The sequence below is a fragment of the Phaenicophaeus curvirostris genome, chromosome 5 (assembly GCF_032191515.1).
Source record: "Phaenicophaeus curvirostris isolate KB17595 chromosome 5, BPBGC_Pcur_1.0, whole genome shotgun sequence".
Classification (NCBI taxonomy): domain Eukaryota; kingdom Metazoa; phylum Chordata; class Aves; order Cuculiformes; family Cuculidae; genus Phaenicophaeus; species Phaenicophaeus curvirostris.
Window position 1 is genome coordinate 44,275,026 of NC_091396.1, and position 27,655 is coordinate 44,302,680.

At 39.6% G+C, this 27,655-nt stretch overlaps 2 protein-coding genes across 5 annotated transcripts in view; one reads left to right on the forward strand and one right to left on the reverse strand.

The window, feature by feature from the left end:
* Window positions 1-27,655, reverse strand: part of MLH3 (mutL homolog 3) — a 140,653-nt gene that overhangs the window by 13,049 nt on the left and 99,949 nt on the right. The window lies entirely within an intron of this gene.
* YLPM1 (YLP motif containing 1) overlaps window positions 1-27,655 on the forward strand; it is a 38,841-nt gene that overhangs the window by 10,637 nt on the left and 549 nt on the right. The window contains exons 5-20 of one of the 4 annotated variants that reach the window (XM_069858531.1): window positions 4,175-6,556; window positions 9,081-9,186; window positions 11,262-11,505; window positions 12,663-12,755; window positions 13,215-13,389; window positions 13,537-13,682; window positions 14,013-14,200; window positions 14,856-14,918; window positions 15,202-15,321; window positions 15,599-15,775; window positions 15,979-16,062; window positions 16,312-16,395; window positions 17,880-17,966; window positions 20,995-21,046; window positions 25,384-25,514; window positions 27,266-27,445. In XM_069858531.1, coding sequence (XP_069714632.1) covers window positions 4,175-6,556; window positions 9,081-9,186; window positions 11,262-11,505; window positions 12,663-12,755; window positions 13,215-13,389; window positions 13,537-13,682; window positions 14,013-14,200; window positions 14,856-14,918; window positions 15,202-15,321; window positions 15,599-15,775; window positions 15,979-16,062; window positions 16,312-16,395; window positions 17,880-17,966; window positions 20,995-21,046; window positions 25,384-25,514; window positions 27,266-27,412 — 4,279 coding nt within the window. In that variant the 3' untranslated portion in view covers window positions 27,413-27,445. Of the gene's footprint in view, window positions 1-4,174; window positions 6,557-9,080; window positions 9,187-11,261; window positions 11,506-12,662; window positions 12,756-13,214; window positions 13,390-13,536; window positions 13,683-14,012; window positions 14,201-14,855; window positions 14,919-15,201; window positions 15,322-15,598; window positions 15,776-15,978; window positions 16,063-16,311; window positions 16,396-17,879; window positions 17,967-20,994; window positions 21,047-23,890; window positions 25,210-25,383; window positions 25,515-27,265; window positions 27,446-27,655 lie in introns of those variants that run through there. The other 3 variants (XM_069858532.1, XM_069858533.1, XM_069858535.1) reach the window with 3 other exon arrangements.

Consider the following 27,655-nt stretch of genomic DNA (forward strand, 5'->3'; position numbering starts at 1 on the left):
AGGAGTGGCTAGGGAACTGGGGCTGTTTAGTCTGGAGGAAAGGAAGCTGAAGGGAGACCTTGCTCTCTGCAGTGGTCTGAAAAAAAGGTTGTGGGGAAGCGAGTGCTGGTTTCTTCTTCTAAGTAACAAGTGATGGGACAAGAAGAAATGCCCTCAAGTTGCACTAGGGAAGGTTTAGATTGGATATTGTGAAAAGTTTCTTCACTGAAAGAGTGGTCAAGTATTGGAACAGGCTGCCCAGGGAAGTGGTGGAGTCTCTATCCCTGGTGACGTTCAAAAAATGTGTAGATGTGGCACTTGGAACATGGTATGGTAGGCATGGTGGTGATGAGCTGACAGCTGGATTTGATGAATTCGGAGATCTTTTTCAACCTTAATGATTCTGTGATTCTATGGTTCTAGTCTAGCTGGATGGCCTGCTACCTTAACGTAAAGCTACTCTAAAAGCCAGCATTGTGTCTCTTTTGTGTGGTTTATACCTGGTTATACCTGCTATATGGTTTAATCCAAGATCTTGGGTTTGGAATGTTTTTCTTTCATATTTGACATGATATCAGGTTGCAAAAACAACATCTGTTCTTTCTGGTCATTATTTTAAGACAGGTTGATGCAATGCCTACTGAACCAAATATATATATATAACCAAATATATATATATCCTCACATACTCTGCTAGACTTCGCAATTGTATCTTTATGTTTACTTCTCTTTGTGTTGGAAGTGATCAGTCGTGACACATGCTAGCAATGTAAATGAATTCTTATAACCTTGAATAATTTTCTACCTCCTAATGGTTTTTAAAGTGTTGTTTCTGGTCCTGGACTTTGTTTAATGTACAGTTCTGAACACAGTTTTGTTTATTTGCTAGCACATGTCTTTGATGTGCATTGATTTAGAGCTCTGTGATGTGCGATGACAGGCCATCAAAAATGTCTAGGTGCTCTGATTTTGAGCATGCTTACGGTATTTAGTTGACACTGTAACCTTTGTACATTCCTATGTTGTGATTTATGACAATTCTAGGGTTTTATCAAATTTTTCCCACAAACCCGTGTACTGTTTCTTCTTAATACCGTTAGCAGAAGAGAGACACCTAATACACTTTTAACTGAACTTGGGATAAATTAAAGATGATGTATGTTACTTGATGCTATCCCAGCTAAACAGGCCCAAGTAATGAATGACTAGACGTATGAAAAGTCACATACCCTCTTCGCCTCTTTTCAGCAATTATCTTTTCTCAAGAAACTCTAAAGAATGGCCTTAAGCAAACTTTTAGAATTTTGGGGATGAAGCCTGTCTCACAGTATCCAAAGTTGTAGCTAAACCTTCCATGTAAAAGTTGATACTTCAAATCTAAGTTATCTTGCCGCTGCACTTTGTAATTACTTCTTTCTTCTCTTTGGGCTTATCTTGACCTGGCCCTGCTTGCAAAAAAGGCAGTTTACTGTGTTAATTTACCAGGATTATTAAAATTCTTTGAGGTTGTATAAGTGATCTTGTTTGGTAAATTGCTTACTGAAGCGGTAAATTCAACAACAAATCAACAACTGTTGGTAACTAGGAAGTGATGAATTAATATCTATTGAATCATAGAATGGTTTGGGCTGGAAGGGACCTTTAAAGGTCATCTAGTCCAAACCCCCTTCAACGAGCAAGGACATCTTCAACTACATCAGGCTGTTCAGAGCCCCTTCCAACCTGACCTTGAGTGTGTACAGGGATAGAGCATCTACCACCTCTCTGAGCAATCTGTGTCAGTGTTTCACTACCCTCACTGTAAAAAATACCTTCCTTATATATAGTATAAATGTACCCTTTCATAGTTTAAAACCGTTGCCTCTTGTCTTACCATAACAGGCCTTACTAAAATGTTTGTCCCCGTCTTTCTTATAGGCTCCACTTAAGTACTGGAAGGCTGTTATAAGGTCTTCCCGCAGCCTTGTCTTCTCCAGGCTGAATAACTCCAACTCTCTCAACCTTTCCTCACAGGAAATTATACCTCTGGTCATCTTTCTGGCCTTCCTCTGGGCCTGCTCCAACAAGTCTGTGTCTTTCCTGTGCTGAGGACTCCAGAACTGAATGCAGTACTCCAGAAGGGGTTTCACGATTGCAGAGTAGAGGGGGAGAATCCCCTCCCTCAATCTGCTGGCTGTGCTTCTTTTCATGTGGCCCAGGACACAGTTGACTTTCTGCCCTGCAAGCACACATTGCCAGCTCATGTCCAGCTTTTCATCCACCAGTACTCCCCAAGTCCCTCTCAGCAGAGGTGCTCTCAATCCTTTCATCCCCAGCCTGTATGGATACTGGGCATTGCCCTAGCCCAAGTGCAGGACCTTGTACTTGGTCTTGTAAAACACCATGAGATTCACATGGGCCCACTTCTCCAGCGTGTCCAGGTCTCTCTGGATGGCATCCTAACCCTCAGGAATGTCAGTCGCACCTCCCAGCTTGGTGTCATCTGTAAACTTGCTGAGGGTGCACTCAATTCCATTGTCTGTGTCATTGATGAAGTTATTAAACAGCACTGGTCTCAATACAGACCCCTGGAGGATGTCAGTTGTCATGGATCTTCATCTGGACATTGAGCCATTGACTGCTACCCTCTGGATGCCGCCATCCACCTGATTCCTCATCCACTGAACACTCCATGCATCAAATCTGTATCTCTCCAATTTAGGGAGAAGGATATTGTGGAGCAGCATGTCAAAGCCCTTACAGAAGTTCAGATAGATGACATCTGTAGCTATTCCCTTGTAGTTGCTCCATCATAGAAGGCCATTAGGTTGGTCAGGCAGGATTTACCCTTCATGAAGCCACGCTGGCTGTCCAAAATCACCTCCTTGTCCTTTATGTGCCTTAGCATAGCTTCTAGGAGGGTGTGTTCCATGGTCTTGCCAGGCACAGAGGCAGGGCTGACAGGTTGGTAGTTCCCAGGGCCTCTTTTCTACCCTTTTTGAAAATGAGTGCAATGTTTCCCTTTTTCCAGTCACCAAAGGACTTCATGTGACTGCCATGACTTTTCTAATATTATAGGGAGTGGCTTGGTGACAACATCAGCCAATTCCCTCAGGACTCTGGGATGCATCTCATCAGGTCACATAGACTTATGTTCAGGTTCCTCATGGGGTCATGAACCTGATCTCTTATGGTGAGATGCTCCCCCAGTCCCTGTCTTGCAGTCCATCCACTTGAGAGGTGTGGGAAGAGAGATTACCTGAATGAAGGCTGAGGTAAAAAAAGTTGAGTACCCCAGCATTTTTCTCATCTGTTTTTACCAGTTTGCCAGTCATGTTTATCAGGGCGGTTACACTTAATTTGACCTTCCTTTTCTGGCTGACATGCCTTTGTGTCCCTTGGCAAGTTCAGCTCCAACTGCACGTGGGCCTTCCAGACCCCATTCAGTGAGACACAACTGTGAATCCCAAACATCCAAGCAACTTGACTTCAGACACAAGTTCTCCGTTTTGTATAAAATTAATTTGCTGTGTTCTAGTCTATTATGTAAATCAACGTTTGAGCATATGCTTAAAGATTGGAATTTTTTACTGTATAGCCTTGTTATATATGACCGCATGATTATTCTTCATTAGTTTGCATGACCTATTTCCTCATATTCAAGGAATAGCAGTTGTAGCTGCTTTCAAAAGGAACTTTAAAAGTGATGCAATAAAAATGGATTTGGTTTAGGCATATTATCTTGCATGGGACTGGGCAATATCAGTTTATTGTACTTTCTGAAAGGATCTATGTTTAAAGATTTTTGTAGGTGGCATTCATCACTGTAGTTAAGTAGGCTTCTTGTATACTATCAAAACAAAAGTTCAACAGGAATTGTTGATCACAACAAAACTTCCATTAAGCAGAAGTTGAAAGGTTTTTTTCAAACAATTTTGCCAGCTTTTTTTGTCAGTTAGACTTCTGTCCTGAGTTATTTAAGCTGTATTTTTTTTTAGGGTTACATAATCTTCAAGTGGCTTAAACTGGTCTTTAGAGGACAATATTGAATTGCAGAATGTGTCCCTGTGCTTCTCCACTGGTTCAGTAGAGGTTGATCCTAAGGCATACTAGGATTCATCAGTTAGAAGTGTCTTTGGGGGGGATCAAATACACTTTTAGAGGATTTTAATTTGAAGTGTTCCTTTGAATAAAATTGCCATTATGTCATCTATAGATTTGATGGACCTCGAGGAAGAGGATATGACAAGTTTGAAGGCTCAAGACAGAGAGGGCATCGTTTTGATTCTCAGCGCTCAGAAGGATACAGGTCACGTTTTGACCGACAGAATACAGATGGACAGTCTTCAAGTAGATGGGGGACTATCCCACGAGGACCGGCAGCACAATTTTATACTTCAACAAATGCATCACATGGACATGGTTCCCGACCTAGTGGTCCACGGTGGAGGGGGCCCAGGCCTCACTTGGGACAGCAGCAGTCACAGACAGACTCACAGTCAGAAAGCAAAGAACCTTTTACAGACATAGCTGGCAATCAGCAAACTGTAAGCAGAACACAGACTACTTCTGATGCACAGAGTGCAGTTTCCATTGAGCCAAACGAGGACCTGACAAACACTGAACAGGAGCCATCCAAACCTGAAGTCAAAGAAACTGTTTCAGACCCTCCTAAAAAGTGGACGTGGAGTTCACATGATCCTAACCAGCAAGCAGAAGAGTCCAAAGCATCTACTCCGCCTATTCAGAACCAGAACTCAACATCCCTTTCTAGTAATGCTGTAGCTTTGGAGTCAGGTATCGCAAGAACAAGCGATGAAGTAACTCCTGTAACAGGAAATCAGGATTTGGATTCATCAGATGGTCAGTTGATTGATTCAGATAGCACCCAGGGCCTACCTGGAACAGAAAGCAGAGGGAAAGGGCCATTTATGCATGAAGATAGAGGCAGGGGACCAGTAAGCAGAGGACGGGGCCAGGGCAGACTGGGTGATGGCCGTGGCAGAGGGCAAGGGGATGGCCGTGGCTGGGGAATGGGCCGTGGAAGGGGGATGGGAAGGATGGATGGTGGCCGAGGGATGGGAAGGATGGATGGTGGCCGAGGGATGGGAAGGATGGACAGTGGCTGGGGAATGGGCAGGATGGATGATAGCCATGGCCGGGGAATGGGCAGGATGGACGATGGCCGTGGCAGAGGATATGTGTACAGAGGTAGAGGGCAGGCTAGGCAGGCATCCATCCGTGGCAGGGGGATGTTCAGAAGAGCAGGCAGCAGGGAGAGGATGCCAGATAGGCGGTCAGGCAGCAGGGAGAGGATGCCAGATGGACGATCTAGCAGCCGAGAGAGAGGACTGGGTGGACGGTCGGATAGCCATGAGAGGCTATTCTCTAGCCGAGACAGAGAGCTAGCTGGACGGACAGGCAGCCGAGACAGGGGGCGAGCCGATAGCCGGGAGAGAGGCCCAGTCAGGCGGGCGGGTAGCCGGGAGAGGGAGCCCATGCGGCGGGCGGGTAGCCGGGAGAGGGAACCCATGCGGCAGGCAGGTAGCCGGGAGAGGGTCCCCATCAGGCGGGCAGGTAGCCGGGAGAGGGTCCTTTTCAGACGGGCAGGTAGCCGGGAGAGGGGTCCTATGAGAAGAGCAGGTAGCCGGGAGAGGGAAGCAGGAAGATCTGAAACAGCCAACATAAATAGACCCATTCACCTAGGAGGTGACCCTGACAAATTACCTCCATACCATCGAGATGAGACACTCAGAGGTTCTTGGGGTCATGAAGATGATAGAATGCAGGAGCAATTTCCTTTAGATAGTCAAGATGACCCTTCTTTGGAGCATGAGCAATTGGATGACTGGGAGAGAGAACGATACTGGAGAGATCACAACTCTGATTACCAGGATGATTCTGTAGACGTGTATGACAGAGATGACAGGTTGCAATCCCACCATTCATTGCCTCCATTATCTCCCTTGCCACCACTACCTCCTTTGTCATCTGATCACGACAGACAAGATTCATGGTGGGATGACTGGAAAAGGCCAAGAGAGAGGGAACTAGAGAGAGATCTAGATAGAACTGGAAGATCTTCGGACGTTTATGATCAAGATTTAGACAGGGAATGGGACAGAGACTGGGACATGAGACCTATGGATGATCGAGAAATGGGGAATCATGACCTGGATATCCCCCCTCTACCACCACTACCACCTCTTCCACCTATGGACAGATACCATGAAGACAGATGGAGAGATGATAGAAACAGGGATCATTATGACAGAGACCTAAGAGACAGGGGGGAGCTGAGGATTCGAGAGTATCCAGAGAGATATGACACATGGCGGGAGAAGCAAGACTACTTTCCTGAAAGGAATGACTGGGAGAGGGAACGGTTGTCAGATAGATGGTATCCAGATGATGGAGACAGATTGCGGTCTTTGGATGATCATTCAGATTCATCCCTTCCTCCACCTTCACATTCCTCTGATATGCTGGTATCGGATTCAAACCTGGATTCTGACCAGTCCTTGGGAGGAGTGATGGTCCTTAGCCAAAGACAGCATGAGATAATTCTGAAGGCTGCCCAGGAGCTCAAAATGCTTCGGTAAGTTGTCTGGTTCTGTCATTTTGGGTGGGAACCCCATTCTGTGGAGATGGTCCTCCTTTCCTAGTTCATTTCTTGATTTACGTGGTAATGGCTTCATTTCTTTTTGCCACATCATAATAGTAGGAGCTTATGTGGAATAATTAATCTAGAATTCCTCCATCACAGCTTTTGTGGGTGGGCTTTTTCTTTTTAAATAGGTGGTTGTCCCTTTCCCCATGAATACGGCATTCCCTGTTTGTTACTTTCCAGGAAGACATCTGTCCATATCACCTGAACAATCTTTTTATTATCTGCAAATGAGCATGTTGATAATTTCTTTTCAATCTTATTGTTAGTGTCAGTTGAGCTTGTTGATAACTGCTTTTTAATACTTACCTATCAAGATCCACGTTAATGTCGTTCTTAGTAGGTCCCATTGTGTGAATTTACTTTTTGAATCCCGTTTACTTTTTAATTAAAGCATATGTGGGTTTTTTTCATTTTACAATGCGCTGTCATTTGAAATCCAGCATCATCAGTGATTAATCTTGTCAAGTTTGGTTGATCTTAGTTCTGAAGATCAGCATAACTGCAGTGATAACAACCGGGAAGGTATAAATGCGAGAATTCACCAAGACCATATTTTAGAAAGTGCCCAGTAGGTGCCCTAAGGCTTTAATAGGTGTTTGTTTCACTATAAATAATAGAATATCCTCTTAAACATCAGAAATATCCTAGGGCTCAGCAAATTCAGTAATATTAGAATGAGTGAACACATACTGTTTATTCGAATGCTATCGTTGTGATTTGGTGCGTGGGTTTAGGTGCATTAAATAAATTTTAAAATACCCTAAAATAGGAGTTTCTTTGTCTATTTTCAGTAAATAAGATGTTTCAGAGGAGATCATAGAGAAAAGAGGAAGTATCTTAGAAACAGAGGCTCATGTGGTCTGTCCTGTTCTGAGTTATTGCCAGATAGCTAAGGATTGGTGCCTAGTAAAGACAGAGGTTTAATTTCAGCAGCGAGATATGCTAAAATAATGGCCAAATTAAAAGAATTGTTGGTTATCTTTATTACATTTACATTAAACTGTGTTGAAAAATACAGAGGTGTTTTGCACTTTAATTGAATCCATTTTATTTTCAGACTCGTAAGATTGCTAAGCATCTGTCCTATATGAAAAGCTGTAGTTGCATGCCAAAATGCAGGAGAAGTAGTTTTAAAAGAGAGGGAGAACTTTCATCTGTCACTGCAATTAGATTAATTCAACAGGTGTTAGTAACTGCAAAATCTCTGTTATAAAGCAGTATTTGCTAGAAGTTTGGAGCAAAGATAATCGTCATCCTGACTTGCCCATTGTCTCAGGTTGCCAGGCACGTGTTATGCTGTTAACTGTGACAAGGACCGTAGTTCTGGAATCACTGCTTAAGTGAATAATTTATTAGGGCTGAAATTTAAACACAAACTAGAACGTTTTATGTAAGAAAGTAGATACATACACCTCTCACCAGCTGGTAAAAAGGGGAAAGGTAAACATGACACTATCAATACTGATTTTAATTTAATGAGGACAGTTTTAAAAATTAGTTACACTGATACTTCTCATCGGATTCTTATAAGCAAATTACACCAGTTTGAACTATAAGAACAACTTTAAGGAAACTGCTTATGGCATATTTTTTGAGCCAAGAGTCGTACCAGTAGTGTGGTACATCTCCAAAGGTGCTTTCATATGGCTTTGCTTTTGTTATGTATAAAATAACACACTCTGAGCTGCATGCTGTTCTGTATTTGTCATCTGGTGTATTTTTCCTAAGCCAGGGGTAAAGATGATGTTCTAAGTGCTAACAATTGCTCAGTTTACTCTTTGTACTAGTGCAGCACTTTGGATCCCTTCTTGTGAGCTGTTCCCATTGCACTGGATGCCGAACAGATGAGTTGCTAGTCAGGATGAACAAAAAAAACACCTGCAGGGAAATCATACTGTCTTTGTATTCCAGTGGTTGTAGTATTCACTATTGGTCCTGGTCTCTGCTCCATAGACTAGGTAGCATTTTGGTGCATAAGACAAGGGAATAAAAGCTAATGTCACCACTTTGTTTTTAAATGTTGGAATCTCTTTTGTGCTTTGTGTTGGCCTCAATCCTGTTAGTGTGTAACCCAGAGCAAGTCACCGAGAGCGTTTAGGCATGCAACTCTGCTGGACTTCTGGTTTGCTGGAGATGCTGAAATCTAGCTTTGCTCTTTACTGTCAAAGTGGAGCAGTTCTGGCCAAGGATGAAAGCATAACTGCATGTTGCAGAGGAAATTTGTGATTGAAAAAGTAGGCAGTGAATATATTAAATGCCTCCATATTTAGATGAAGGTGAAACTAGAATTTCTGAATCATAGTGTGGACCATGTAAAGCCTACCATGTTCTTTCTTCTTTGGGCTTGGCCCCTTGTGCTAGTGTAATATGTGGATTTCACTTTGAGCATTGATTTCTTTAGTTTTTCATTTAAGCTACAGACTGATAACACTTTCCTGTGATTCATGTGCAGAGAGCAAAAAGAACAGCTACAGAAGTTGAAAGAGTTTAAACCTGACATTTCCACACAGGACTCTTCTAGATCACAGACCACAAGCACGAGGCCAGGTGCCTTTCAGGTAAATTCATCTTGTGTTGACTTAATGCCGTGCTGGTAGCAATTAGTGTTAATGTGTATGTCAGATCAGTTCTGTGTTCTGATGGTCAGACTTCTCTGTGGAATGCCTCCCTAGCAGCCTTTGCATCAATATTCTCATTGAGACAAAGCAACTCCATGGTTTCTTTAGATTTTCCAAAGCCTTTCTTACTCATTCAGTCCACTGTGTCTTCTGAGCATGACCCTCTGGGGGCAGCAGCACATGAACCTCAACAGCCTAGACTGCTGTGGAAGGACCTATAGGAAACACATCATGATGTATGAGCTCTTTCAAAACAGGGGCTCATGTGAAGACCCTCCTGTTCCCTGTTTAACTAGGTTCTCATACCATCTTTAATTCCAGTCTTGCTCTGCTTTTTCTACTATAGGAGCTCTCTCCTCTTTGAAGAGGTTAAAGAGAGAAATTTGAGGATCAGTCCATCAAAAACTGACCTGTGTCAACGTAGAGTGGGCATTAGATCTTTGTTGTTGTCTCTATTAGGATTTCTCATTTCCCTCTGGAATATCATAATGTGCATGGAAGCTTACATTTGTATACTTTTGTGACTTCATCTCTTTCTGTGATTCGAGTTACTCCTCTGCTGTGTAATCTCTTGGTTGGTTCTGGCAAATCTTATCAACTGCGTGTATTTGGTTTTCTGATAATTCAGATCCAGTCAGAAACCAGCTGAACTTCCGCAGTCATGTTATCTCAGGATTATAAATCCTTCCTAGAATTAACTTATATGTATGTTAGAGGAGATACCTGATGCACAGTCTTAATTCTTCATCACTTTTTAACCCCAAAGTTACTGGTACCAATATATTTAGCCATACTGACCTCCAGATCTGACATTTAGCCAGACCAAGCTTTGTTTGTCCCCTCCTCCAGGGAAGTGTTATGCAGTGAATGAGGCCTACAAGTTTTCTTTTTGCCTAGTTGACCCCTTCCTTGTTCACAGTGACTGTGAAGCAAAGTAATGGAACAGATTTGCTAGCAAGAGCTGCAGATATGTTGATGTCTTTAGGAAGTGACTTTGCTCAGCTTTGATATTTTATGTCTCTGACTACTTCACCCATCTGCCCAGAAGTATTAAAAAAACTGTTGACTTTCTTGAAATTTCTGTCTTCAGACTTCTGCTGTGACTTTGAACTGTTATTACAAAGTTCAGCTTTGTATCTGGAACTGTTCTGCAAGTTTTGATGCATGTGGCTGCTAAAGCTGCTTGTAACTTAGCATCTGCTGTGATGCTGAAAAGACTCTTGTGACACAGCATGTGGGGTTCCATGGGAATGTTTGGTTCATGAGGGGGTTTTGGTTTGTTGTTTCTTTGCACTGGACAAGACCTCCCCAGTTCTTATCTTGACCTGATATTGATCTTATTAAGGGATTTCCAGGTGATTCTACTCTCTGGGAATTTTTCCAGTGACTTCTAGAAAGAAGCTGGCCTTGTCAGTCCTTCTGTGCATCACCAAGCTGCTCTGATTTCAGACTTTTTCAGCCTCTTTACAGACAGCAGGAGTCTTTGGTAATAAAATCATAGACGCTTTTGAGCTGAGATAGACCTACTGGAGCTTAAATTGGTAAGGTTATTTTGAAGGAGAAAATAAGTAGTATTTAAGCTTTCACATAGTGAACAACCACCAAAATAATTCAGGCCACCAGTTCTTGAAAGGTTGTCCTCCGACCTGTAACACCTTGATGGAGGTACTAGAAACTGCTTATGATTTGATTACCAGTTGCCGTTGTGCTTACTGACTTACAGAGGATGAGAGGAGGTTAGTTTACAGATCTACATTAAAAGTGCTTTCTGCATCTAGGTCTCTTCTCAGCTATCTTCAGAGGCACCAGTAGAAGCCCAAGCTATTAAACCTTCTCCTGCTGTTATTATAAAGCCTCCTGTGTTGTTCAGACAGTCCACCCCTGTGACAAGACCAAGTGCCCCACTGGCAAGGCCTGCAACACCTATGACAAGGCCACATGCTCCAATTTCTACTCCAACTACAACCCAAAGTCATGGTCAGTCTTTAAAACCATCACCTTCTGCTATGGAACAGGAACGCTGGGATGAGGATTCTTTCCACGGTCTCTGGGACACAAATGAGGATAAAGGAGCGAATATGGAGTACGAGTTGTGTAAACAGGAGTCAATGAGACCTCCACCCGTCTCCTCACCTGTGAAAGTACCTGCTGTTCACACCTCTCTTCCGCCAGTGATACCAGTGTCCCTTCCTCCAGTTATTCCACCGGTTCCTAAAGCACCTGTGATACAGCAAACTGTGGATTATGGCCATGGGCGAGGTAAATATTACAGCATATTTATTTGATCTGTAACATAAAACTAATTAGTCCTACTGGCTTCTTTCTAAAGCAATGTGCGATGCAGAGCATGCTGTAGATGTTTGGCAGCTGACCTGTAGACTGCAAACACTGTGATCTAATGATAGGCAAGGCAGCTTTAAGGAGTCTATAACTGCTAGCCTCGAGTTTGATGTTTTCTCCAATTCTGTGATAATGAGCAATTTCATGTGAACTGATTGGTGTGTAGCCAGGTCTTCTTCTGATAAACATCAACTAATGTGATTACATCAGTGTGTTATATTTAGATTGATATTGATACGTTCCCTTAATCCCTTTGTAGCTGAGTGTGGAAATAACTCTGCTAGAAAGTACATTGGATTGTTACAGTTCTTAGACATGACTTAGTAACTTAAAGCAGGGTGTGACTGATGTTTGCATTATTTATACATGGCTTAATGGGTGTGAGGTACCCTCTAAGCAGGGAAGGGAGACAAAGTTCTAGTTATGAAGGGTGGGTACTCTTAAACAGGTATGGAACATGTAAAAAGTGAAAGGCTCTGATTTTTTTTAAAATTCAGCATTACTTTTTAATAGAATCATTTCTCATACTCTTAATTCTTAATAGGAGTGAAATGATGTCGTAAAGAAGTTCTTAAATTGTGCACTGTCAATTAAAGAGCTTGTTTTTCCTCTCACCAAGATGCTGTAACATGAGTTGAAGCCATATTGATTTCATTAAGTCAGTGTTTTCCTAAAAGGTGTTAGAAAAATTGTCACTGTTAGGAATCTAACATCGGCATTTCAGTTAATATTCTTGACATTACACTAGTCTTATGAGTTATCGAAACTTTCAGAGCGTTTTAGTGTTTATCGTATTTTGACTGTGCGTGCTAGCTGAACTCCTCTAAGAAAGCAGAGGTTCTTTTGTTAAGATATGTGATAAGTGTACTTACACAGAAATCCACTTCAGACTTTCAAAACCAAGGTGTGGTGTATTTATGGATAGCTCTTTTTGCATTATCCATGAAAATAAATTTTAGTAAGTTATTCCAGTCACTTTTAATGCCATTGGCTGATTGCTTTTCATGACGGAGGAAAGGAAATGGAAGAGGGGTATTTTAAGACCTTGATAATTTTTTTGTATTATTTTTAACCAGATATAACCACCAGTAAAGTGGAACAGATTCCGTATGGGGAGAGGGTAACCCTGTGTCCAGAACCTCTACCGGAGAGGCAAACATTTCAAAAAGGTAGGGAGCGCTTCTTAGGCAGATAGTTAGCTCTTAAGAAAAGCTGTAAGGCACTAAAAGCATATTTTAAACTAAGTAACTCTTGTTTAAGCTAGAACCACTTTCTTCAGAGGCCCATAAGAACAGCAGTTTGTATTGTCAAGAGGGGTAACACAGTCAATGACCCAGCCACTTTAAAATTCAGTTTCATAGCTTTAGGTAGGATTTTGTGGTGTGGTTGTCTGTTACAGTTTGGAAAAGAAACTCAGTGGCTGGTGTAAAGTCAGACTATGTTTATCTATTTGCCTTAAACATTTTGTCTGAGGACTACCCACTTGTGGCATTAAGTCTGTTCTAGACCTTACATCATAAATTTCAGTATACTTTCCTGCACACTTGTTTGCTGCTTTTCCTTCAAAAATAATAAAAAAATCAGAGTATGTTTTAGGAGTTTGGATTTCCGTGGGTTTCTCCTTTCAGAACACCCCAGTCGTTACAGCAGAGAAAGAGATCGTGAGCCTTATTTTGAGCGTCAAGGTACTTCCAACACAGATCATCGGGATTTCAAGAGAGAGCGGGAATTGCACAGAGACCGTGGTTCTGTGGACTATGAACGGGAGAGATTTGAAAAAGAGCGGCATCCTCGAGATGATAGGTACATGGTTTCAGAACACTGAAAATCAATCCAGTTCAGGCTGTATTGGGTATCAGGCTGTCGATTTTTCCTGTGAGGTACATGTTAATTTCTCTCGGGGAGTCCATACTATAAATTGTCGAAATACACAAAATACTTTTTTGGCAGGATTCTTCCTACTACACCTACAAGGACTCAGTCTTACCGTGACAAGAAAGACCATCCTTCCTCCAGGCGAGGTGGTTTTGAAAGACCACCTTATGAACGAAAGACGGATCGTCCGACATATGATCATGGTCCTCCCATGTTTGGAGGTACAGTTTCTCGATCTTGAAGCCGTGCTAGAATATTATGAAAAATACGGAGTCACAGAGGTGAAGATTGATTTGGAGATTAATTGTTCAGGGTATATAAAGATGTTTTTAGATAGTGTCGTGTAGATTTGTTTGTCAGTCGTGACGAGGTCAGGAATGCACAGTTATATACTCCACTGAAAAATGTCTTTGATTGTAGTAGGTTCAAGATTAGAAATTTAACTTACTTTGGGGATAAATCTGTTAATTTATCCTAAAATGATGAAAGTCTGTTTAAATCACCTCAGCTGGGTATGAACATCTTAACTTTTTTTGTTTTACTGAACTAAGAAAATTCTTCTGTCCAAACACTGGAATTTGAAGGTGATCGTAGAAATTACCCTGAGGAAAGGATTCCTATTTCTGCTCCATCAATGCCCCGTCAGCCACCACCTGCTCCACGAGTGGAAAGGAAGCCAGAATCTAAAAATGTAGATGATATTTTGAAGCCACCAGGACGGGATAGCCGTCCAGAGAGGGTGAGTATGCGTTCTGAAAGCAACAGTCAGTTTCTACGAGGTCTATATTCGGATAAAAGGCTGATGAGTGTAATATGTTGGGAGCAAGCCTGGGTTTGAGGAAGCTCTGGAAATACTCCTTGTTCCTTTGCAAATGCCTAGAGTGTCATAGTGTAGCTATTAGGAGTCCATAGGAGATGTAAACTTGTTGGGAATGTCAAGATGGAATTCTTTTTAGTGGGTAATGCTAATCTATTTTAGACTCTTCTGAGATCTTCACCTTGGGTTTTTGATGTATCAGAGGAAGGGCTTGGCTTTACACAGAGTAGGAGATTTAGCAGTGCACCCTATAAAGTAAGAAAGAACAAGATCCAGGCTATAAAGCGTTTAGACAAGTTTCATTCAGTTAATTTTATTTTAACTGGATCTGTAAAGTCTTATGTGCGGTATAAGGTGCTGAGATGTTTAACATAGTATGCTCTTATTCTACAGAACTACTACCATTCCTCACAACCTGGTTTGTAAAATAGGCAGTGAGGCATGATACTACCTTTGCTTGATGATATGCAAAAGTATGAGCCCGGAGCACGTAGTATTCTGGAAGAAAATTTTTGCCATGAAAGGTTCTGTTAAATGTAGTACAGTATCCAATCTTCTTACATCATCTTTGTTGCAGATTGTGATCATAATGAGAGGGTTGCCTGGGAGTGGAAAGACACATGTAGCAAAACTCATCAGGGTATGTAAACAATTGCTCACTCTGTAGTGTTGCTTGTCTTTTATGTGCACTTCCTCTGCCGTTTCCTTTCTGTTTGTCTGGAATTTCAGCCTGTTATTATTTCATGTTCTGTTTCTTCATATGCATGTGAATCCCCTCCACTGTTAGCAGGCATGAGGGATACTGTTCTCTTTCTTTTGAATACAGAGGAACTGCTGTTTGCCAAAAGCATTCTGAAGATCCCCTGTAGCAGAATGGAATTTTTACAGCAAGAATGTATGTTTTGTTTTTGGTTTCCACCCAGGATAAAGAAGTAGAATGTGGAGGACCTGCACCAAGAGTGCTCAGCCTGGATGACTATTTTATCACTGAAGTGGAAAAAGAGGAGAGAGACCCAGATACAGGGAAAAAAGTGAAAAAGAAGGTACCTCTATTTCAGTTGCATATCTTGACAAAGAAACAAAACTTTCTGGAACAACGCAGTGGCAATCTGAATTTCAGTCTGTGGCTTTGGAAGAGTGCAGAAGTCTCTGGGTTTTTTCTTCAAAAAAGGCAATGTAACTTAAGAGCAGAATGGTCAGATTCTTTAAATTTGACCTGAAAGATGTTTTCCTTATATTTTTGTGGTCATGACATTTCATTAGTTGAACTTTAGCAATTTAATGGGTGTTCTTTCTTAAATGCTTTTGTCCTTGATAAAGGTGATGGAGTATGAATACGAAGCTGAAATGGAAGAGACCTATCGTACCAGCATGTTCAAAACATTCAAAAAGACCTTGGATGATGGCTTCTTCCCCTTCATTATCCTTGATGCTATCAATGATAGAGTGCGACATTTTGAACAGTTTTGGAGTGCTGCAAAAACCAAGGGTTTTGAGGTAATGGAGCCTGAAAGAAGCATTTGAGCTTGCTAGTGTCCACATGCTGATATTTCTAAACTTTTGAATGCAAAGTCTCTCCCGCGTTCAGGGAAAATGCTGCAGTCTACAGTTACAAGTTTACCTTTCTTAGAATGTACAGCTGTAGAGCATATTGCCAGGTAGAAGAAAACTTAAATTTATTTACAATATTGTCTTTCTAGGTATATTTAGCTGAAATGAGTGCAGATAACCAGACGTGTTCCAAGAGGAATATTCATGGACGCAAGCTAAAGGAAATCAGCAGGGTAACTGTATACATCTGGAGTCACAAGATTAATTATGGATTTCATTGTGCTTAGTCCTGTTATTGTTGGAAGACTACTCACCTCTTTTAGACTACATAATGCTTACATCTAGGAAGAGGTGCTAGTTATTTCATGGGATTGATTGAAATTACTTAAGTACAGATTCATCTCTCGTTCATGATCAGAAACGTAGTTTTCCATTGAAGCTTACATTTTTAGAGATGCTTAATTTTTGTTTGTTTTTGTTAGATGTCTGATCACTGGGAGGCAGCACCACGTCACATGATGCGCCTGGACATTCGTTCTTTATTGCAGGATGCTGCTATCGAAGAGGTGGGAATCTCCATGCTTGTTAAAATTACAGATTATGTAGGTGTGACTCTACCAAAAATACAAAGCAGAGAAATGTTTGATCACAACAGGGCAGTCATGCTTGGCACTGTAGAAAGCTAGAATCACTGTGTCAGACAAGCATATTCCATTATTCTTATCAATTACCCAGATGTGAGGGTACATGTTACTTTTTATCATCTTACACATCTTTGAGGAAGAGTTGAAGTCACTTTCCTCTTTAGCAGTGGTTGTTAAAAAGCATCTTTGCACTCTCAGATGAAACTCAGCATTTTTTCAGGTTATTGGATTAATAACTGAGGAAGTCAGTTGATAAAATAAATAAGTAAATAAACAAATTTGTACTCCTCTCAGTCTCTGCTTTGAGAAATACAGACCTGTAGCAGAGAAGGAAGAAGTAAGTAAATAACTTATAGCAGAAGAGTACACTTGCTGTAGAAGTATGGTACCTTTTTATTCCACTTGCAGTTTGCCATGCAATGCATCTTTGGTGTGTGTGTCAGCTTTCTGTATTGTTGCGTTGAGCTTTGGAAATAAATTGTGTTAATCGTATGGTCATTGTGAATGTACCATAGCTGCATGTTGTTGTTGGAGCTGCTCGTCATGGAAGCTGGTGAACTGCTGAAGTAGGAAGAGAGTTTACTCTTTGCAGTTTGTCATGAGGTCAATAGGTTATTTTTGAAGCTCCAAGTTATTTGTATTGGAAAACAGTGATCTTTAAGAGGACAGCAAAAGGCTCAGTTCTCAAGTAGACTCAGAGACGGGCAGACTTGGGATTTACTTTATGTGCATTGAGGTTTTACTGATGGTATGAAGAACTGTATGTACCTGAAGAGTGTTAGGTATTCCACAGTATGTGTGAATCCTCATTAGAGATATGAACCCCAGAAAGTATTCCATTAGATGTGCAGGGTTAGATGTATATCTTAAAGCATACATTTTCTTTATGATGTTAATCTCTAGTTATTACTCGTGATTGTGATACTTAAATGCATAAAAGATAAAGGCTTGATAGAGAAGTTCTGTGCGGAGAGCACCATTCCAGTGATGTGTAAATGGTGAGTTTAGATCTTTTGCTGAGATTTCAAGTTTTGAAATGTGATTGTGTGGGAAGCAAGAGAAGTGTCTTCCTGCTACAGATGCTGGTAGCACAAAGAATGCATGTGAAGAAAGAGAATGAACAATGGCTACATGCCTACACAGTTTGTCACTCTACCTAGAAGGAAATGTTATTCTGAAAGAAACCAAAATGGAGCCAGTATTCATATATATATATATATATATATATATATATATATATATATATGTACACACACACACACATATACTTCATCATCATACTTTTCAAGATGAATCTTTTCTTTCCTCTTCTGTTTCAACTTGGAATCTTCTATTTACTCTGCTAAAAGAGTAATACTTACAGGTCAAGCAGTGCCTTTTAAGTCAGTTCTTGTGCTTTGGAACAGGTGGAGATGGAGGATTTTGATGCAAATATTGAAGACCAGAAAGAAGAAGTCAAGAAGGATACAGCAGAGGAGGAAGAAAGTGAACTGGTAGGAGACACACCAGCCATCTCTAAAAATGTGTTTGCTAATGTGTCTGAGGGAGAATCTCAGTCTTATAAATTCCAGCCTATTGCCATTTTGAGCAGTGCAATCTTAATACACACATTTCTAGTAGTTTGTTCCTTAAACATTTCTAGGAAAACTTTAATGTTAAATCACAATATTCCTAACTGAATTTTTTTAAGAATCACTGAGGATATGCCACAAACAGTACTGTCTGCGGAGCGTGACAACATGCCTCTTACAGACATTTGTAAATTGCAGTACACTGTAGCACTGTCTTCCACATTATCTAAGAATTACACTAAGTGGAGGGATGGGAAGAGTGGCCAAAGATTAATTTAGCTTATTTCCTTTAATGTGTCTAAAGAACTCAACTGTCACAGTACATGACAACAGTTATGAAGAAGAATGCCTTCTCTGCTAAGACTTGCTGACTTTGTTAGTAGGTGTTTCCAAAATGAGGGATTAGATCTCTTGAATAAATGAAGGTTAGAGAATTGCCCTGAGGACTGGCGTTTTTAGGTATGTATTTAAAAGGCTATGGAAGGCTTCCTGATGTAACTTCTTGGTATGTGTTGGAGCTGCAGGTGGTCAGTGTTTGATGAGTTGAATGTGTCAAACTCTGGTTCCCACAACCAAGCAGTTAAACTCCAGTAACAGGAAGTAACCAAAAATGTCCAAGATGAGCAAAGTCCTTTTGCTTGATGGAAAGTTACAATTCCTCAGGAGCAGCAGTTTAAAAAACAGTTGAAATACAGAATTAAAAAAAAAAAAGCTTAGGAGAAGTGGATTTTAATAAACATCTGGTTTTTTGCAACATGACTCATTTATTCTCTTTACGAAATTATTCTCTGGCACAAAGTATGAGACTACATAAAATGTGGTTGGACCATTGCAGAGGCGCATCCATGCTTACAAGAATATGGCTGCTAGTCTCATTTCTTGGAAATGAGTTATATATCTTTCCTAGAAGAGAAGGTTGTCTTTTAACTTTTGAGACATCTGTGCATAAATGTGTGTGTGTGTGTGTGTGTATGGGCTCTAAGGAGTGTCCTAATTTACAGCACCTAACAGTAGGCTGTTACTGAACAAGGAGAAAGCTTGGTGGTGAAAATTATGCAAGTTATTGATAACTAAAAGCAATCTACATATAAGAATGTTTTCTGTTTAGATTCACAAGAGATGAAAAATAGCAAAGAATTATCTGCTGTATATAATTTTTATTATTTAGTCACATGGCTAATCTCAGAAAGAGATACGTCAGACAGAAAGGTGGAACAGTACACTTCATTTGGTATCTGTTGCCTTCTTGAGAGCAGTTGGTAAGGGTTCTTCAATTCATTTTGCTGCATTTACTCCTGTAAAAAGAGAGGTCTAAAGCTCCTGCCATCTGGCCTATGTTGTTGAAATATCCAACTGTCTTGTGCTGAAAGAGGGAGTCTGAATCTTCTCTTATCTTATATGAGGACTGGGATATTGTACAGATACAGCACACAACAGGCCATTTCACACCATCTAAGTCACTCTTTTGTTGCTATTATCAAGTCCCATAAGGTTGTTTGTAGCATTTAGACAATTCTTGCTTTTCTGTGCTTGATGGTATAAATTATTGATGCATTTAACTTAGTGTTCTCCCCAGTGTATCACCCATCACTTCCTTCAATACAGGCTTCTAGCTGTGGTGTAAACTTTCTGAGCAAATTTTAAAGTGCAACATGGTTTAAAAGTATAAATACACATACATACAGGAAGCTTATTAATTTGTTACAAGGAAATATTGCAGTACAAACTGTCTTAGTTTGTATTAATTAAAGACTTGATTGAAAACAGCAAAGTACAGGGACCTGGTAATCTCAAGTCACTGATACATGCTCTATAGAAAAAAGTTCTTTCAAGGATTTTGGAAAGCCAATCCTGAACATAATCAAAAGCAGTGTAGCTCTTTGGGATAGTACACTCTGCACCCCTAACATTAACAAATACGCGTATATGTTTACCACAGTGGAGGCAACCTATAAACAGAGCAGAAAAGAAGTTAGTGTAATAAAACTGGTCTGTGGATTGTTTATTTTATTGTTGAAATCTTCTACAGCAGTTCTTTTCCCTCTCTAATAAAAATCATTCCTAAAATAATTAAATTCTCACAGGGGTTCCATTTCACTACGTTGAGCCTTTTATGTGATGCATAGAAACATAAGTAATTTTATACCAAATCTGAACAGCTGAAATGTGTTATAAGAGGTTGCGTAGTAAGGATTTGCTTGTCCAACAGTATAAAATGAAAAGATTACAAGATATCTGAAATAAATACCTTATTTTCCAAATTTAAAACCATTATGATCATTTACAAGGAATAAACTGGCTAAAGATCATTGCATGTAAAACATATGATGACATTGTTTATAGGAAAGAAGTGATTTAAAAGAATCATTGAACTAAGAGTGTTATTTTAAGATGAAAAATAATACTTAAATCTTAGTGATTCAGCAGATACTCTCATTTTAACTGAAAAAAGAATTTTGTTTAGTTGTGGACTAACCACTCATACAATAATTCAGTGTATCCTTTCAAAAGGTTTGTTATGTGAAGCTTGTGTGTAGTAAATCTGGGAGTATATTCTTAAAAGCTTATGACTTTGGTAACTTTCATTTATATTTGTAAGGCTTTGGGTATTCTCTGTGCCTGATAAGTTGTGTTGCCACTTGAGATAAAGCGATGTAGTAACTGTGCACACAAGCACCACTGCTGTCTGTTAGAATCATTCTGGAATTCAGTGTTTGCAGAAGGCAGCAGTCTTGTAATGATTTGCAAGGGCTGCCAAAATCATTGAATGGGAAGCGGATGCAGAAGTTCTGAAATACTGAGTAATTTGTTTCTTTCATCTGATGACAAGAATTGTACCTTGCAAAAAGAAATGCGTTAAGGTCCCATTATAATGCTGTTTCCAGTTCAAAAGTGATATGCATATGTGTGTCTCTCTAATCCTCCGAGCTTCTCTCTGTGTATGATTTAGGGTTACATTCCGAAAAGCAAATGGGAGATGGACACTTCTGAGGCAAAGCTAGGTGGGTATTTATTTTTTCCTGTTTCTCATAGTTGGTATCTGATGATGTTTGCAAAACCCGAATTTTCATTTTTCCTGTGCCTCCTTACCAAAGACAAGTGAATATGTTGCTCTCAGACACGTGTCTGAAACTCCACAAGCATCTATACAGAAGAGGAATTTATCTTCTGCCAGAGGCAAGGGAGTTATGATTTTCTAACCAGCGCTATTCTGTATAGCCATTGATTGCTCTTCCATCTGTTCAAGGAAAATACTTTGTCCTAAAATTTGGAAAAAGAAATATTTCTGTTCTTCATTCATCTCTTCTGTATTATAAAAAGCAGAGTCAACTTACATTGCACTGCATTCTTGTTCATACTGCATACCTGTTTTTCAAGACCAAATATTGTCAGTAACATCTTACTTCCTTGGAAACATGCCTAGTAGCCAACTGTATTGAAGATATTTCTCACTTTTCAAAACTGACACATGTGAGAACAAAGTAGTGCCATGCTTTGGAGTTGATTCTGAATGATGAGGCTTCGGTGTACCTTTTCAACAACTTAGATACTGAAAAGTTAGGGTTTGTGATACTTTCCAGTTCTAGGAGAGTACTAGAATCCTTCTTAGTAGGATGCAAAATGGACTTTACTGCATGAGGGCACTAATTTTGCTGCACTTTCTGTTTTGATTAGTGCTGCTGGATGTGTTAGTGCTAATGTTAGGATTCTGTCAAAGTCAAAAGCAACTTTCATACTGAAATGCATGCATCATGGCATGCGGAAGGTGTACAAATGGAAAGGCATTTCTAGTCATTATGATCAGGCTGGGGGGGGTGTTGCTGAACAGTAGTGGTTTTAAGTGAAGATTTTACCAATGCAGTCTGCATAAAACTGCTACTTTCTGTCATGCCTATGAGAAGTAACAAGTATCGTGAATGGGTTGCAGCATGTCTTAACATTTTGAGGTTTGCTTCTGCATGTGTGGTACAACTCTGTGTAACAGTACTTCCAATTTAAAATCTTTCTATTAAATCGCTATTCACAATTATACTTTCATAAATACACTCTAGATTAGTTTTTATAAATATATAGAACTATACATTAAAAGCAAATTCTGACAGAACATACACTTAAAGCCAGGCATTCCTGTGTCATGAATGCTGTTTCTTTGAAAAATTGCTCTGCAAGAAGAGGCAGCTTTTAACTCAAGATATGCATTATAAGCACCTGCAGTCTGCGAGTAAGAATTATTATATTTAATTCACAACAAGACTTTGTTGTAGATGACTACTTAAAAATTATTTCCTGAAAGGCACATAAACTGTGGTATTCATTTGTTTTTGTAAAGGTGAGTTATATGCAGGGAGCTGACTTTCCCTTTAGTTTTGGTTTTTTTCCTTAGTCCCAGAGGACATGTATTTGCTAAAGTGGTAGAAGTGCAGAATTCAGAAACAACACTGTAAGTCTTGTTTTGCTTTTTTGTTTTCTTTCTGAGTAGATGTTGTTAGAGGAGAGCATGATAAGATCTTACTGATTGTAATAAGCCTCAGAAAAGGTCTGAAAAGTTTGAGTTCTTTAGCTGCAATGTTGACTTGTGACAATCACCATACTGTACTCTCCAGACCTCTTGCTTTAATTCAGATTTGCTTTGGAAGGGGTGATGCATTTGTCTGAGTATGTGTGGTGTATCATTTCCTTGTGTTGTGCGTGCACAGACACATTTTTATTCTAAAGTCTAATCACTGGTCTTCTTGGTGCATAGCGCACATGGGTTCTTGTATTTAAATTTACATAAATGGACTTGCTTTTAAAAAACTTGACTATATTTGAAGTTTAGTTTATTTGTTTAGTGCAGTACTCCATTTCAATGTGCGGCTTAGTGGTGAGTTCTACAAACTTTCTGAAAAGGAGAAATGAGCTCTGGCATAGCTGAAGTTTTGATAACATTCTAAAATTTTCTGTAGAACACGTAAGATTTCACATAAAACAATGTGGCTTTTGTATAAGAAGGGAAATAAGTTAGCCGATTGATATGTTTAGTTTTTGAAGGAGCTGATAAAGTCAATTGCTGTCATATGCTTTATTATTAAAATACTAAAGGTGAGGTTTTAAGTTCTACAAGTTTTCAGAAATGCTGCTGCTGCTTCATTGATTTTAAAATTGAAATGGTAAAATGATGTGTGATAGTGTTAGCACTAAATAATCATCTGACATAAATATTCATGAGCACCATTGTTATAAAATGAAACCTTATCTCATTTTCGGAAAAGAGTATTCTGAAATAATGCTTTATGGTAGGTTTTTGACATTTCTGTAGTGAGTGTGCTGCATGGCACATGTACCTTGAACCACACAATGTGGATGGAAGCAGATCCCTCTGAAAAGGCAATCCAGCTTCAAACATGGAAGGAGAAAACATTTTAAAATAAATTCTGTGTAGCAATAACAAAAAGGGATGGAGGGGAACCTCATACTCTGAACACCTCCTGAACTCCTCTGTTGACATTGGAGAGTTACACATTTCTTGGCAATGTTTTAAGTTGGTCTGTGTGCAGCAGGGGATGGGAGACTGAACTTTCTCTTCCATATTGGTGATTAGATGAGCTTGCATTGTAGCGTGTTGCCTTCAAGCAGGAACATGTCTCTGTATAGGTACTTGCCAGCAAGAGAGCTCCTGAATTTTCAGTTCTTCATGCTCCTTAATGGATTTGTTGCTCTCCTTTTCAATGTAATATTTTGCTGGAAACCTGTATGCTGTGAATTATCAACACTGCTTGATCTGAGAGTAATACTGAAGAATAGTGCAAGTACATTCTGTGCTGGAATAACAGAGGAATATTGTATATATCAATTTTGTCTTCTAGAGGGAATGCTGTCTTTCTGTGGAGATTTAACTTCAAATTCGGCAGATTTAACTTAAAACAAAAGAAGAATCTTAACTGAATCATGTAACAAGATAACGTGTGACAGAGACAAATATTCTGCAAATGTTGGCTTTTTTAAAAGGCAGAGGGGGATTAAAATGTTTTCCTAGAAGAAATTCTGTATCTGTTCCAGGGAAAAGGTGGAATCTTTAAAAATTTGAGAGTTGTATGAGGGAGAAAGTACATCATTAGTTTATGGCATTTAAATTACACTAGCATGTCTTCATCACCATTGTCTCACATTATTTCCATCGTTGCTCTTTTCTCTCTTATATTAAGTAAAAACCTTCATCTCTGAATTTAACTTTTTTAAATACGTAACTTTTAACGTCATCTTTTGCTATCTAGAAAATACACTGCCTTGTATTTAGTTTATTTCTGCGGCCTTTTGTGGGTAAATTTAATCATATTTACTTCTGAAACAATGTTACTGGCATCACTGGAAATGGTTTACAGAACGTAACTGCCAAGCTTACCATTCCTTCTGCACATGATTGAATTGTTGGATTATGAAATGGAGTCGTACGTTGACAGAAGTACTGGGATTTCCTTCAACTTGTGAAGCTGTTATTCATTTTCATGCTTTGTTGTTCGTAATTGTACAATTAATACTTCATCTCCTTTCCAAAATCAGTTTGCCACATAATTTAAAGAAGGTGTTTTGTTGCAGAAAATAAGTGTCCAAAGAGGAATAAAAGTTTAGAACCTAGGAATGGAATTGTTCCTCCTTATGCCTTATTCGTTCAATAAGAAAAAGAAGAAAATTATGACTGTTGGACCAACGTACTGCTCAGATATTCATGACTGATCCCTTATACCGTGAAACAAAACATTCTGAATTATTTCTCCAGTCCCGGAGGATTTCTGAGTGTATTTCCCTTGTGAGGAGAGGAAAAGAAGGGGGGAATCAGGGTTTCCAAGGAGCTTTTTGTTTAGCAGAAACACTATCTCAAAAACTTGTCTTTGGTGCATTAAATTATACAATTTTCACTTGTTCCCTGATACTGCATGTATGCCACGTTTGACACAGTATTAAACCCCACATTTGGGAAAATTGCTACAGCTTTAGTGTTGCGTTCAAGTACAGAAAGGTGGATCTGTGGTTCCTAGCTATTGGTGGCTGTATTGTATCTGTAAGGACAGACTCCGTATAGCATGAACAATCCAGTAAAGCAAGCTTTTCTCCTTCATACAAGTAACAAGACTGAGTGTTATTGCCCCACAGTTAATGTGAAAGATCAATAAAACTTGAAAATGGTGTTGAGTCTTCTCTAGTTTATTTCAACTCCGATCATTCCACCTGTCCAGACAAGCTGGATGTACAAGTTCTGCTGCTCATTCCTTTGCAGTTTTTCCACTCTCGTCCTGTTTGTGTGAATAATGTATAAAAAAAAAAATCTCCTTTAACTCTGAGGCTCTTTGTTTGTTCTCAGATAAGCTGGATGGTTTGCGGACTGGCGCTAAAAGGAAACGTGACTGGGAAGCAATTGCCAGCAGAATGGAAGATTTTCTACAGCTTCCAGATGACTATGATACACGTGCTTCTGAACCTGGAAAGAAAAGGGTAATAAATTTTCAAATGACTTACTATTTGTGTATGACCACGTAGCAGTCTCCCTGAAAAAGTATCAAGTCATACACTATCTGTGAATATAGAAGCTTCACTCACTTTTCATTTTGCTGGTCCATTCTGTAAGAGAGTGTTCTTAAAAGTGGAGTCCAGAGGTTAACAGAACAACTATAACAGAGTGAGGAATTTTAGATAAAAATCATTAATGACACATGACATGGCTTTTGAGATTGAGAATGGAATCATGTCGTATTTCTTGCTGGAAGAGGTGATGCGCTTTGTTTCAGAGCAACCTGTAGAGTCCTTTTCTTGTACTCTGTATGATTTGTAAGGCAGTAGTTTGATACACAGTGCAGATTCCAAGACAATTATTTTATGAAGCTTTTTTTTTTTCATTAGTGTTTTTAATAAGTAGGCAGAGAAACAGTACAATGTTCTTATATTCAAAGAGAGTCAGCTGAGGAAAGTATCAACTATGTAGGTTTTATATCAATTAACTCTTGTAGACATCACCTCCTGCATATACCTTGCATAAAGCTTGGGAGATGATGTATAAAAAGTTGGCTGCAACTGCTTTATATGTAGTTCTGTTCTGAACATAAAATATTACGTCTTCAAATACCATTGTGAAAAAAAAGAGAAAAAATCATAGACGGACATGGAAGAGTGATAATAGGAAGAGGTAGTACTTTTTTTTGTTTGTTTCCCCTTCTCCAACTGTTGGTGTTTGAGCTTTGTTTTGTTCTGTAACATCAATTAGAAAACATGGGTAGTACTGGACAGTATGCATGAGAGAAATGGAAATACTAAGGCACTGGCAGAGGAAGTGGTGGTGGAAGAAAGCAGACATTGTTTATCAGCAGGAACGTCTAGGGAAATCCAGGTAGAATGTGGAATAAGGAGGTGCTGGCAGAAAGGTGATAAGACTATGTCCCCAAGTTACAAATCAGCCTGAATGGAACTAATCAATTGGGATGTCAAGGAAGAGTTCCGTTGCTTACTGCTTTTTCTTATCCTGCAATGGTGTGTTCCAGATGACTTTCTGGACTGTAGACACTCATTATCACCTCCCTGACTCCCTTGTCCCTGTTGCACTTCCTTCCGTTGATGTCTCTGGGCTTGTGAGCGAGGGAGTGACTATGTATGTTTGAAGATGATGAATGCAAGTTATCTGAAGTGCCACAAAGGAGGTGACTGTAGTTGTAAAGATGGGGAGATAACATACGTGTGAAGAAGTTTAATGTAAAGTAGTCCTGCAAAGATTTAAGAAAAATATGTCACAAGAGACAGCGGAGAAAACTGTCCCTTATTCACTCGTTCATTGCAGAGTTGCTCTTTAACACCATCTTTCTGTAGTTTCATAGTCATCTTTTAGGTGTTTCCATCATGCAATTGAAAGACAGAAAATGAAGACACTAAATGAATCCTTGATAATTCTTCCTGCGGAAAGCATTGCTTTGAACAGAGAAATAATGGTAGTAATTACACTTTAGCTCTCAGAATTACGGCATTGAAATGGAAAAGGTTAATCATCTGTATCTTTCTTCTACTCTATGGAACACACGAGATGTTCAGTTAGAAATGGTGTAGCTGATTTAGTTTCCATCTTTAGCCACTGGAAAACAAATTGATACTTAATGAAAATAAATAGAAATTAGAATTCTTGTACTCTTATCTGCAGTGATAAGCCCAGAAATCTCAGAATTTCTTAAGAAATTGTACTACAGATAGTATGTTCTCCATAGGTGCGGTGGGCAGATCTAGAGGAAAAAAAAGATGCAGACAGGAAAAGGGCCATTGGTTTTGTTGTTGGACAAACAGACTGGGAGAAGATAACAGATGAAAGTGGTCATCTTGCTGAGAGAGCCCTGAACCGCACCAAGTATATATGAAAAAGTGGTTAAATGGAATTTTGTGCCTTTAAGGTAAGTACTTAGTCTTCCTGCATGTTTATAGCCTTGATGGATTTTATGTTTTTTTAGGAGATTGCAGTTCATGTCATTGTTAAGGGTTCTTCCAGATGAGATTATTTGATTTAGAACCTTATAGGTGTTGGCTGTGCCCATGTCAGTGTGCACCCTCCTGTACAGTGTCTAAAAATAGAAGGAGAGGGATTGTCAGCTATCAGTCTCCAA